This window comes from Gracilinanus agilis, chromosome 5 (genome assembly GCF_016433145.1).
Source record: "Gracilinanus agilis isolate LMUSP501 chromosome 5, AgileGrace, whole genome shotgun sequence".
Lineage (NCBI taxonomy): Eukaryota > Metazoa > Chordata > Mammalia > Didelphimorphia > Didelphidae > Gracilinanus > Gracilinanus agilis.
The window spans coordinates 130605749-130619920 of record NC_058134.1 but is presented as its reverse complement, the minus strand read 5'-3'; the positions used below and the strand labels follow the sequence as shown (position 1 = coordinate 130619920).

At 35.9% G+C, this 14172-nt stretch overlaps 2 protein-coding genes across 16 annotated transcripts in view; both read right to left on the bottom strand.

The window, feature by feature from the left end:
- The window catches only part of CADPS2 (calcium dependent secretion activator 2), a 694484-nt gene that overhangs the window by 465507 nt on the left and 214805 nt on the right, over positions 1 to 14172 (bottom strand). The window lies entirely within an intron of this gene.
- RNF148 (ring finger protein 148) lies at positions 3496 to 5820 on the bottom strand. The gene is made up of 2 exons (XM_044678515.1): positions 5752 to 5820; positions 3496 to 4419 (listed from the first exon to the last, which is right to left on the bottom strand). The coding sequence occupies exons 1-2, from the start codon at positions 5818 to 5820 to the stop codon at positions 3496 to 3498; spliced, it is 993 nt and encodes a 330-aa protein (XP_044534450.1).

Below are 14172 nucleotides of genomic sequence, written 5' to 3'. Positions count from 1 at the left end.
ACAAAATTGGTTTGATTTTTGTTTGCTTTTATGGACAAATGATCAAGCAAGTAATATAATCAAATAGAATCAAATTTAAGGAGATAGAGGACTCTTTTGGACTCAGCCCTGGACTAGACATCAACAGAAATAGGTAAAATATTTTCCTCATACCTAAAAACCCACATTCATATATTTAACAATGTCCTTATTTTGTAAGAGTTAAAGTATAATGAAGGGATCATTCTTGATTATTACTTTTCAGTAACTCAGTTTGATTCTATGGTTATAATTTGGTAAAAGCAAAAGATTAAAAAAAACTAATTTCTCAAAAGAAATCTGACCCTTGATTCATAAAAGCTACTATAAATTTACAAGATGGGGAGGTGAGAAGGGGTAAAAAAAAGCTAATATGGATTTGGTAGCATAGTGTTTTATTAAATTAATGGACAAAAATCCAATCTAAGTAAGAATGTAGTATTTCTGTATTAGCTAAATGTAATTTCAAAGTTCCATAAGAAGGAATAATGAGAGCCTAAATTTCTGTATTAGTAAAAGAGGCCATCAGGAGGACTGTTTCCAAATGAAAGACTTCAGTAGCTCTGTCAGTTTGAATTCTTTATATTAACCTCACCTGGCTAAATTCTAGCTGGATTAATGTTGACTGTACAGTAAAAATTCAAAATAAAAGGATGACTTTGAGAAGGAAGTAAGAAAAACATTATCATTGTTACTCAAAGTTTTTCAAATGCTGATGGTCTAGCTCCCTCCTAAACCCCACCTGACCTCCTGTGTTTTTGGTTTGTTGTTTGTTGTTTGTTGTTTGTTGACTGTTTTGATGAGATAAAAGGGGCATGTTCTATCACTGAGGAGTAATGTTGTCAATACTTTTGCTCAATATATATCTTATATGACTTTGGTTCTGAGTCCTCTGGCTAAGATTAACACAGTTTGTTCATTAAATTTAACTTCAATAATTTCTGGTTGTTGACCTTCATACTTGAAGAGGACCAAAATGACATCATGATGTCATGGTCACTGTCCTACTGTGGCTGATCAGAACAATATGAGCTTGGAAGGCTCTACCAAAGGTCAGATGTAAATAATCAATTTGTGGAGGAGATATCTCTAAATTTGTGCATTTCACAATTCTTTTGAGTTTCCATACTATAGTGAAGTATAATACCACAAAAAAAGGTGAAAAGAGACCTTGAGATAAATCATATTTTACATTAAAAAAGGAAATTCATAAAAATACGTCATGGTAAAAACTAAAGTTCATAATGATCAATTTTCAAAATAGACTATGAAATTGTCTAACACTTCCTTGCCCTTACCCTAAAATATTAATTTGTATTGATACATCAAAAGGCAATGAAATCAAGAAATGTATAACTTGTTTTATATCAGTCACGAAGATAATTTTTCAAAGTAAGATTAAAATCTCTCTGATATACATTCTTTTTGGAAATACATAGGCAGGCAAAAATTAGGGTCTAGGAGTAAAAATGAAGGGGAAGGAATAGGTATTTCTGAGTGACTCTGGCCTTCAGCTATTCCCAAATGGCTACTGATTCAGAGGTTGAATTGGCACTAAAGGAAATGCAAGTAAAGCTGGTATACTTTTAGAATGATATCTTGGCTTCTTGCTAGAGGCTAAGTGCTATGACTATGGAGCACAAGTTCTGGCAAATCCTCCTCTAAGAAGCAAAGGTTTTAGGTTGTGAGACATGTGAGTGAGTGATTGAGTTTTATGTCTTCTGCTCAAGTACTGACCTTGATCAGTTTAGAGAAACATGTTACCAGCATGACAAGAACAAAAACTCACACATATATGTATGTACATATATGTATATGTATATAGGTACATATATATTTATAAAGAAAGAAAAGGTAAGAAAGAGAAACAAAAAGAGAAGGGGAGGGAGGGAGACAAAGAGGAAGGCAGGGGAAGTATATGGAGAGGGTAAGAGACAAAAAGGATTAGGGAGAGACAAGGAAGGGTAGCAACAATGAGAGGAGGCCAGAGATGGAAAGGGGAGAGAAAGGATATTGGGGAGAGAGGGGAAATTGGAGGGAGAGAGGTGAGGATTTGGGGAAGAGGGAGAGGGAAGGAAGAAGGGATTATGGGAGGAAAGGAGAAGGAAAGGTAAAGGGAGAATGAGAATATTGGTTAGATAGAGAGGACAGAGGAGAAAGAGAGAGAAAGGATTGGAAAAGAAAAATATGGAGAGAGTGGGAGAGAAGAAAAAGCAGAGGATTGGAGAGAAACAAAGATGGAGGGGAGAAAGAATGAGAGGGCAGGGATAGGAGGGGAAGGGAGAGGAGAGACTGAGTGATTGGAGGGAGATGAGGGCATTTTTGGAGGGGAGAGGGAGGATAGGGAAGATAAAAAGATGGGGAGGAGAGAAAGAGAAAGAGAGAAGGAGGGGGGAAAAGAGAAAGATAGACAGATGGCATCTGGGGAGAGGGAGAGGCAGAGAGAGAGATACATAGATAGACACAGAGAACACTGATGGATTCTTTATAAAGAATTCAGCAAAAGTTGTAACTAATTCTCCCAATTAGACCTGGGCTTTTATTGGCATATGAATTAACTGGCTAGCAAACTCTCTTAAAGCAGATAAGCACCCATTCTTCCTGAGGCACTGGCAGGTGAGAAGGCTTTAGGAATCACATAACCAGTATATAACTGAAATGGGCCTTGAGCCTAATCAGCCCCCTTTAAATTCAAAGTCTGCTCTCTATTCAATATAATACACTACCCTCTTAGTTAACTTAAGATTTTTTTTTTAATTTTTGAGGGGGAAGAGTGATGCTTTTTGTTTTAAGTTATAGCAACTCACAAAGATCATCTATATCCTAACTCATAGAGAAACTCTGGTTTTCACTGGTGCATCCATATCAGTGAATTATGACAATAAATATAGAGGCAAAAGGGACTTCAGAAATCACTATAGTCCAATCTCTTCATTTTACAATTAAGGAAAATGAGATTTCAGTAAGTGATCTGTTCCCTATTTACACAAGTATCAAGCATCAGAGGTAGGTTTTGAAGTTAAGGATTATGACTCCAGAACCAAAATTCTTTCCACTAAACCTTCACTCCTCCTCAGAAAACTGAAGACACACAGATAGTAACGTGTGTGTATAGAGGATAAGGGGGAAAAATGAAAGGGCTGTGGTATATGTTATCATCCCAAAAGTTGGATGAATTAATAAATTAGAAACTAAACTTTTAAAATCTCATAACATTTAACTTACTGGGGATGCTTTAGGGCTTTATTACAAAAGAAGACCAGCATCACACATGAATTCTGATCCTTTTTCTAGAGAGCTTATGCTATTCAAGATGGAAAAAAAATGGACACACAAAAATTCGACTAACTTTTTAGTGAAGCATGGTCTTAGTTTATAAGGAGTTCATTCGTATCTCTAGCTGAAGTGAAACAATAATTCATTCAATACAAGATTTTGTAAGATTCAGTTTCATCATTGGAATGCTCTCTTAGTTCCTTATGCTTTAAGAATGTCACATTTGCACATGGGGCATGTCCTATGGGCTAAGAGCCAGGGATCAATGCATGCCTTGTGGAAAAGATGCTTGCAAGTTAAAATGCGCACTGTATCCTTGGGTTTGTATATGTCAAAGCACACAACGCAGCTGTCTCCATTGGGATCAATCTCCTTGTCCCCTTCTTTTAACACACGCAGTTCTAACTCGCCAATGGCTTTTTTAATATCTGCTTTTATCTGCCGGCGTCTCCTCGTGGCAGTGCTGGGCATTCTGGGCCTCCGTGCACAATATAAGAAGAAACAGGCAACAGTGGCAGCCATAAAGGTAAACAGGGACATGATATGATGATTCAACCAGGGTATGTGTCTTCTCCCGACTTCGATAATAATGGTCACATGGACTCCCTTCTGAATCAAATGAAAAAGCTCCATGCCTTTCAAGTTGCCTATCATCACTGCAACAACATTTCCTGTCCCCTGGTGAGACATAGGAAAAACCTTGTTGCCAGTACCCGGATAGTTGTAGATGATTACTCCGTTTGCTCCCCTCTCTGCGGCCACCTTTATCTTGTGTGTAAAGGTGCAGCCTCCCCGTTCAATCAGGGCCAACCAGGATTCTGTCGTCTCAGGTCTGCTGAAATTGGTCATGGGATTACAAGCATTCTGGTTCCAACCCTCAGGCAGTACCACCATACCTGCCACCTTTTCCAGAGGAGAATGATTTCCAAATACTCCAGTTTCCCCTAATTCTGATATGATTCGATTTCCCACCTGAAATGTTATATTCAAGTGGGCAGTCCATATAGCTTTTCCTTCTGAGTTAGGAAGGCTAAGTAGTAGAAACATGCTGAGCCTCAACAGCCAAGAAGATACAAAACTTCGTTTCCAAGAAGTTGTCCTAAATAGGCTCATTCCTCCATTTGCCTGGCAACCACCGAACATGAAAAAAAAAATTAACAAAATGCAAAAGGTTAAGTATTTGGCTTCCATTTCTGGCAAAAGTTAATTAAAACATTGAAATGTAAAAAGGTCTACATGATGCCGAGACATCCCTCCTCTCTTCAGCATTTTTATTTTTAGATTTTCTCATAAAGAAGCACTATTTGTTTAATGTCTTATTACAATGTGATTTTGAGAAAATGATGACCTACTAATCTGGAAATTGTGACATTGAATTATATTTAAACAACACAAGATATTATTTTAACTTCCAGCATATTATTTGTCCTTTTGGCTAAGCAGCACTACTTAAGCCCTTTAAAAAAATTCATAAATGACATCAAGGTATAACAGAATATCCCTTCCTGGATCACTGACTTGTCATAGAAGAGGGGCTTGTACAACTCAACAAAGAACTATATAAGCTATGCTATTCAGGGTTATCCAAGACAAGCCAGAGTAGAAAGCTCTGACAGAAAGGTGATCTTCTAGAGAAAGAAATGGCAAACGATTCCAAAATTATCCTTGCTATGAAAATCCCATGGAGATTAATAAAATGATAAAAGATATGACATCAGAAGATGATTCCTTCAAATAGGAAGGTATCCAATATGTGACTGGAGAAGAAGAGGGGACAACTACAAGTAGCTCCATTGCTAATTGAAGTGGTTAAACCAAACTGATAGGAAGCTCAGTTGTGGCTATATCTGATGATGAAAAAAAAGTCTGATGCTGTAAAGACCAATATTGCATAGTAACCTGGAATGTAAGATCCATGAATCCAAGGTAAGCCAGATTTGGTCAAACAGGAGATGGAAAGACTAAATACTGACATCTTGGGGATTAGTGACAGAACATGTTAAGAAGAAGAAAAAAAAGCCGAGTGCTTTGGATAATGTGGCTTGCTAAATTGAGTATGATATGTCAAACCCAGTGGAATTGTCAACTATGGGAGGGGTGAGGGAAGAAGGGGAGTGAGACAACATGAAATCATGTAACCTTATAAAAACTTATGTGTAAACTTGTTACTGGAATAAAATAAAGAAAAAACTTAAAAAAAATAAATTGAGTATGATACCTAAACATTCTATACATTTATTTTTCTATATCAAAAAGAAATCATCATCCTCTATTCCCAAGACATTTCTGTTGTCTGTATGGAATTAATTATAGACCAACTGACCTCATGAAGAGTTCCAAACTAATAGAGGAGAGGCCTAAGATAACCACTCCTTGTCCCCTTTGCTTCTTTCAACACGAAGTGCTAATCATAGGCACAAAAATATTGAAATGAGGAGAAACTCAGGAAAGACTTACCTGATGAGACCGATTTACTGTCATTCTGTCAGATAAATCTGCCTGTTTATATAAAATCAAGTTGGCCATAGATGGCAGCAGGTGATATGCTACTATGACATTGCTGCTAGCTAAAGTAGTCTTCACTGGTTTAAAGTAGGACTGCTTCTAGCTTAAATCCTCACTTCAAGTCAGTCAGCTATGAGAGAGCTAACCAGGACTTCAAGTCTCCTAGCAACATTCATTGGATTATGCATGCCTCTCTAGTACATACAATGTCACAGTCCATCAGAGAGGACTGTAATAAGTGGGAAATGCAGGGGGCTGGGAGTCAAGGTCACCAAAAGGCAGTGGGGACAAACATTGGCTTTTTTTTTTTTAAAGACCTTTACCTTCTGTCTTATATTGATTCTGAGGTAGAAAGGCTAAAAGGGATAGGCAACTAGGGTTAAGTGACTTTCCCACAGTCACACAGCTAGGAAATGTCTGAGGTCAGATTTGAACCAGGTTCTCCAGACCCCTAGACACGTTGCTCTATCCACTATGCTACCTATTTGCCCCAGTGTAATCGCTTTTGATAATGAAAACTGAAGGTTGGTGCTTGAATTGCAACTCTCACTCCTCTGATTCTAAGCAAGTCATTCAACCTCTCCAGGCTTCAAATTCCTCAAAAATAAAATGAGGGGATAGCACTGTGTCGCCTAATGACTTTTCCATTACGAAATCTACTATTACCTGGGTTCTAATACTAAATTAGAGGCAAAGGAGTTTTTAAGACTTTGGCTGATACAGTTAACCTCTGTGGGTTATAGTTCTCTTATTTGTAAACAACTGGGATTGGATTTCTGACTCTAAAATTTAATGACACAAGTTTTCAATGGAAAAATCATTAAGTGATCATTCTTTGAAAGAGTATCATGCTAGACATTGAGGTAACAAAGTTTGACTTCAGACTCCCATTTCTATGAAGCTTCTTATATATTGGTTAGCTGACATACTATTAATACTACTGGCAAAGATTAATAAATATGGAGATTGCTAAAAAAAGAGTGAGGAGAAAATAAAGGAGAGGCATAAGATATGAAAACTGTCATTATTGCAATCAGGTCTCACTACATATATGAAAGAGGACTAATTCTCCCAAGTAAAGAATTCAGTTATTTGTTCTTGGATTCCTTTTTCTATAATATATACTAAAAGATTTGGGGCAGTTTTAAAGAATCTTGTTAAAAAATAGTAAACTTGATTGGACTTAACTCCTACCAGGTCTTTCCTTTGAATTCTTTTTCAATAGCACCAACACACACACACACACACACACACACACACACACACACACACACACACACACACACACACACTTGTTTCTTTTCCAAGATCAGGGTTTGAATTTCAATAGACACTTATTTGTTGTGTGACTCTAAGAAGATTACACCTGAGTCTCAATATAAACCTGAGTTTTAATTTCTTCACATATAAAATAGGGGTAATAACTCTACCCTGTACCTCAAAGAGAATTTCTAAACTCCTATCAGTTTCAGATACAGAGACCTCTGAGAGAATATGGATGCTCCTTCCCCTCAAATGCCCTTATTTGTCTTTATCAATCCAAATGCTAATCTACTAGGAGACCCCAAGGTGTGCAAGATCCAGTTGTGGATCTGGTTCCCAGAAAACAACAATCAGGCTCTCTTCTACTTTGATGAAGATTCCATCCTGATCCAAATCATGGATCTTGGAGTTGCCCATTCCAGATGGCCACCTTCACACTGCCACTATTGGGGCATTCCTCTGTTGCTAAAAATGTAACTTATCTTTTCTATCATCTGAATAAAGTCAATATCTCTATTCCATTGTGGTTCTCATTGTCATGGATTTCCTCAATATTCTCCACTCAAATCTGTGAGCTTTACATTCACAGATTGTAATAATTGCAATTCATAAAATTATCATGAAGATCAAAGAAGAGAAATTTATGAAAGTGATTTATAAATGTTAAAGGACTACATACAGTAGATATTAAATAATGTTGTAATTATTATTCTATGTTGAAATTAAATTTGGATAGAAGTAGTTTTTAGACAAATTACTATCCTACTTTCTATATTGTTATTGATATTATATCCTTCTCATCTATTTTAGTGCATTTCATATGGAACTGAAAAATAAGATAGGTCTGAGGATGTCACAGCTCAGAGATCTAGAGTTAAGATGGACTATCCTGTTATTATTCAATTATATTTAACAATCAATGGACTACTGCACAAGTGAATTCAATGATTGCTTTTTCATAATTGAATAAGAGTATTAAGTTGTAAGCTCATCTGCAGATTCCATGAACACAACTTCAGAAAATCTCGAGTAGCAGACAAGATGACAGAATATCCGACTTTTTCTTTTTTATCACATGGCTTTAATTTCTTCCACTTGTGCCTCCTGTTTGGAAATTGCAATTTGGAGATTATGGTGGAATTTATTTAAATGTTGTTCTTGAAGTTTTGTAGTTTTGTGGCACAAAGTTATGTATAGGTAATTGTAACAGTTGTATCTTTAATTCTTTTCTGGTTCTCCAAATGGGTTAGCTGTTGAATTCTCAAGGATATTTTGAGGTTAGCATTAGCGGTAAAGAGATTTGTCTTTTTTTTGTTTGTCTATAAAGGATACCAAACCTCCAGTATATAATTCTAGGTACTTTATGCTGATTTTTTAGATATTCCTTTGACACTAAATGTTTGCAAAGTACACTGATATCAGATACTATAGTTTCCAATCCTGCATCACATAATAAGTCATTAATTAATTAGGCTCTAAGGATAATTTTTCTGTTATTTCTAGGAGCAATGACCTGATCCTGAATCTTTTCATGAACTACAATTTCCATTAAAAAATCTGAATGACTCAGTCATTTTATTCACTGTTTCTTCATTGACATATTTTTGGTTCAGTTCATGTGGATATTGACCATAGAGTGCTTTAAAAAATTTTTTTTACTATGAATATATGCCCTTTAGTAGGCTTAATCTGGAAATAAAATACTTTTTAGTTCTAAAATACTATCACTTTTCACAGGTTTGTTTGTTACATAAATATCTTTGTAACTTTTTAAGATCTTTGTTGTTTTATCTGAGAATTTCTATTAATAACTTTCCTCATTTTTAAAGAGGTAGGTATGATAAGCCCTTTTCCACTAATATTTGTAAAGGCTTTTATTTCAATACCTTCTAACTCTTGTTCAGAATGCTAAAAGTATACATTAAAACTTGTATGATCTAAGTGCTAAATGTTTCTGTGTGTCATTAAGTTTTAACTTCAGCATATGAATCATACAGTCTCAGTTTTCTCTTTGATATTTTTATACTTGCTATGTCTTGTGTGTAGAAGTCCAAAGTGTTCTAAAGTATTATTACTTTTGTCTATTCATTCAGGCTGACCCCCATATTCTTACTCAAAGCCTAAGATTCTTGGTGCATATTATATGCAATGAAAAAAAAAGACATCTTGATGTCACTGGGGAATGTTTCCAAAAAATGGAATTATTTACAATGTTTTCCGCTGGAATCATATAACTTGATGATAACTAATATTAAATGATCAATACAGTTTTATGACTCATTTAACTTGAAAGTCAATCTTATTTTTCTTGAAAAGAGCGATGATGATGAGTTTAAGAGCAGGCAGATCCAGAGTGGGTTTAGATGGTCTCCTTGAAAGATGCTATAATTTGTTCTTGGCATTATGGTGTTGATAGTGTTTTTAAATAAAGAACAGTTTCCATGGAGATATCAAATATTTTATTATTCTCATTATGCTTAGAACCATTTTTATTTTCAATTTGCAATATATCAAATTAAGTCCAAAAGTTTTTATTATGCACTACTTACACTGTACCAAGCACTGTGCTAAATGCCAGGATAGAAACAGCAACAACAATAATACTAGTACATACTTTATAGCATTTAATAAGTTCCAGGCACTATATTAAGCCCTTTTATATTGTTTCCTCATTTGAACCTCACAAAAATCTTAGGGGGCAGATGCTATTATTATCTCAATTTTACAGATGAAGAAAATAGAGGTTAAGTGAGCTGCCCACTTGATGTTAATTGTCATCATTATATGATTCCAATGGAAAATATTGTAAATAATTGTGTCTTTTGTAAACGTTCTCCAATGACATCAAATTCATTTTGTTTCAGTACATATAATACCCACCAAGGAAGAGAGTCTTTGAGTGTGAATATGGAACTTATCCTGAATGAAGAGATAAAAAATAACTAATACCCAATACTTGCTTAAGACATCATTTGTGAAATGTTTCTGACTTCAGGCTTTGGGCTTCCTGTACTATGCCACCAGGATGTACAAGAAAAAAAAAAGCAAAGACAGTCCTGGAGGAGGGAAATAGAATGCTTTGTGCAGTTAACAAACAGAACAGTTTTGCTGGAGCATAGAATGTGAAAAGTAGGCTAGAGTCAGATTGGAAAAATCTTAAAATGCTAAATAGAGGCATTTGGGCTTATCCTGGTCACTGAGTCACTGGAGACTTTTTAAGCAGGGAAGTGACAGAGTCAGATCTGCATGTGCTCTAGAACCATCAAAAGCCAGGAAACCCAGTCACTGAGAATGAAAGGTAACAAGGTCCAAATGGGACCAACAGCAAGACTAAATCATTGCTCAGTCAGGAAGGTACCACCAAAGTGCTGTTTATTACCTCTCTTATGTGGAGAACAGTCAACCCCAGAGATGAAAGGTTAAGGAGGATAGATTGCCAGGGTTAGAAGAACGTATGGGTAGGGAGTCATAGGGTGATCTTTGTGTTTTCAGATTGTTGTGTTCACTTTTGGTCTCGCTCCAAAAGAATTTATCTCTCAAACTGTTTATTTCAAGCAAAGATTTTTTGGGGTTATGGGGGGAAATTGGCTCATGTTGGTACCAATAAAGCCACCGCCTCTGCTTTCCAGGAATGGAGTTGCCTTCCCCAGAGTAGTTGGTGATATGATTTTTGTTATAGAAAAAGTCAAGATCCCTCTGCCCCCTCCCCTAGGTTATGCTTGAGGAGATATACAGGTGCCCTTTGGTAGCTCTACTCAGCCGGGAACTAATGGGATTTACTTTGATGGCTGTTCATTAGAGGGATCCAGGTGTCCTGATAAGCACCCCCAGCCTTGGATGGAGGCTCAGGCTAATGTCATTTGGTGATTGGAGGTTCCAAGCCCAAAAAGCGTCTTTGGCCTTGGATATGTATAGGAAGATGGACTAGGACCTAGTCTGATGCCATTTGGTACCTGAATCACGGTTCCCAGTGCCCTTCAGAATCACAAGATGTTCATTTTTAACATGCACTCTATTTATTATAGTGCTACCTTTCATGATTATTAAGAAATCTAGACATTTACTTTTCAGTATATCAGGAAATAACAGCAAAAGGAACTATAGGTAGGCTTCAATGACCACTTTGCTAACCCTTACCTCTCACTTAGAACCTCAGTTCTCAGAGAAGCTGCATTTCCTCAGAAGTCTGATCTATCTAGCTCCTAGCATATCTACTTATAACACAGAGTGCTACTATTCTGAGTCAGCTGTGGAAATGATTAGGTTACCTGATCCCTGACCTACACGAAATAAAACACATGTGGAAGAGGTCATTTTTGGATTTCTCTAGAGAAAAAACAATTCAAATAATACTTGTCTATTTCCCTCTCCCTCTCTCTTTCCCACTTCCTCCCTCCCTCCCTCTCTGACTGTCTGTCTCTGTCTCTCTCTGTCTCTCTCACACACACAAAATAATGTGTTTCCTAAAACTCTCCTAATGTCAACACTGGTAAGAACTCTTCTACTGTATCTATTGTCTAGCTTCAAAGTGACAACCCAGAGTCAAAATAAATGACATCCTGTTTATTATATCTCTTAGGCAATTTCATTTTTCTTATAATTTGGAATCTCTCCATTCTATATGGTCTTTTTTTTTCCCAACAAAAGAAATAATGATTCTAAAAATGTTTGGTTATTTTAGTCATGTTCAAATTTTTGTGACCCATTTGGGGTTTCTAAGCAAAGATACTAGAGTGGTTTCCCACTTTTTTCTCCAGCTCATTTTACAAATGAGGAATTAAGGCAAACGGGATTAAGTGATTGCCCAGGGCCACACAGCTAATAAGTATATGAGGCATGATTTGAACTCAAGTATTAGCTTGGCACTCATCCACTGTACCACTTAGCTGCCTGGTTCTAAGAAGTGTCTTTATCATGGCAGATGTATGAGTGGGGAATATACAAATATTTTAGGTAAAGGTTCAAGTTATATTATATAACCATGGCATTCAATTAGAATGTTAAAAAATGTAATTTATGAAAGGTTACTTTTTGAATACTAAAATCTAAAGGTACTCTTTATCATTCATGCATGACTCTCTTGTGATGCTTAGTTATTATTAAATTTAAAGAAGAATTGAATATTAAATACTAATTTTGAGGTTATTAAGCATATGTATATTTTTTTTTAACCCTTGTACTTCGGTGTATTGTCTCATAGGTGGAAGATTGGTAAGGGTGGGCAATGGGGGTCAAGTGACTTGCCCAGGGTCACACAGCTGGGAAGTGGCTGAGGCCGGGTTTGAACCTAGGACCTCCTGTCTCTAGGCCTGACTCTCACTCCACTGAGCTACCCAGCTGCCCCACATATGTATATTTTTAAAATTAGGCATATTCTAACCTTTTGCATTCATTTAGAATTGGCTACTCTAAATCAAAAATAATTATGCAAAGCAAATATACTATGGCCTAAGGAAGAATACATGTGACAGTATTATTATTCCAAATAATATTCATTCTAATATGATATATTAAAGTCAGTGAAATACACAGAATTGAAAAAAAAGGTAAAATGTTAAAAATTTGGCTCATGATAAAAAATGAAATGTAAAAAAATTATAATAAAAATAAAATAAAATATGGTACCATAGGTACCATATGTAATAAAGAGTAGGTTAGTTTAATTAGCTATATTATTTGTAAAAGGTAATATAGTATATTTTTAGTTTTCATGTGACATTGTAAAAGATTGGTAGATAATCTAGATATATTATGGAAGGCAATACCTTTTTCAGTACACTGGATTAAGATATCATAAAATGTACTACAACCCAAAATTAAGATTTCTGCATTTTAGATTATTTTCATTATTCTTGTAGGAGTATATTAAATAGAGATACTAATTTTTTGGGTATGGGATGAAAATAGGTGTAGAATATAATGCCTGAGATTAAGGATGTAAATTACAACTAAGAATAAGAAGGAAAATAAGATGTCTACATGTTAGTTCTAGAGATAAAGTACATTTCTAAAAGTTGTACCAAAACTTTATGAGAAAGAGATTCTTACCTATTGTTTCTCTTACTCTTCCATTTCAATAAAATCCTCTGGCTGAGAGAAGAAAAGTAAACACACTGGTAGGAGGTTTATGACATATAGTTATAGTGAGCTTAAATGCTCTTCAGAGACTCAACCCAAGTGTGAGCTAGGTGGGCATGTTAAAGTGGCAGCCATGAGAAGCAGCATGGTGTAGTGGAAAGAGCTCCAGCCTTGGTGTCAAAGTCTATTCTTACTTCTAGTCTTTACTAACTGCATTACTGTGGACTGGACACTTTTCTTTGGGCTCTGATTTCTTCAATAAAAAGAGATAATTGGATTTAATGGGCTCTTAGTTTCCTTCAATTCTAGATCTATGATCATAAAACAAAACTTAGACTTGAATAACAATTTTGTCACTTATTCCCTATGTGGCTTTGGGTAATTTCAATAAAACGAGGGTCCAGAATTATTTATCATTTAGTCATGCCAAATCTTTAAAAAAATTTTTTTATTTAAGAAAAATTTTCCATGGTTACATGATTCATGTTCTTTCCCTCCCCTCCTCCACCCCCTCCCATACCCAACACACAATTCCACTGGGTTTTACATGTGTCATTGATCAAGACCTATTTCCATATTATTGATATTTGCACTGGGGTGATTGTTTAGAGTCAATATCCCCAATCATATCCCCATCAACCTATGCGATCAAGCAGTTGTTTTTCTTCTGTGTTTCTATTCCCATAGTTCTTTCTCTAGATGTGAATAGCCCTCTTTCTCAAAAGTCCCTCAGAATTGTCCTGGATCATTACATTGTTGTTCAAATGTGCCATAGTATATTAGTTTCTGTGTATCAGGTTCTCCTGGTTCTGCTCCTTTCACTCTGCATCAATTCCTGGAGGTCTTTCCAGTTCACATAGAATTCCTCCAGTTTATTATTCCTTTTAGCACAATAATATTCTGTCACCAACAGATATCACGATTTGTTCAGCCATTCCCCAATTGAGGGGCACACCCTCATTTTCCAGTTTTTTGCCACCACAAAAAACATGGCTATAAATATTTTTGTACAAGTCTTTTTCCTTATTATCT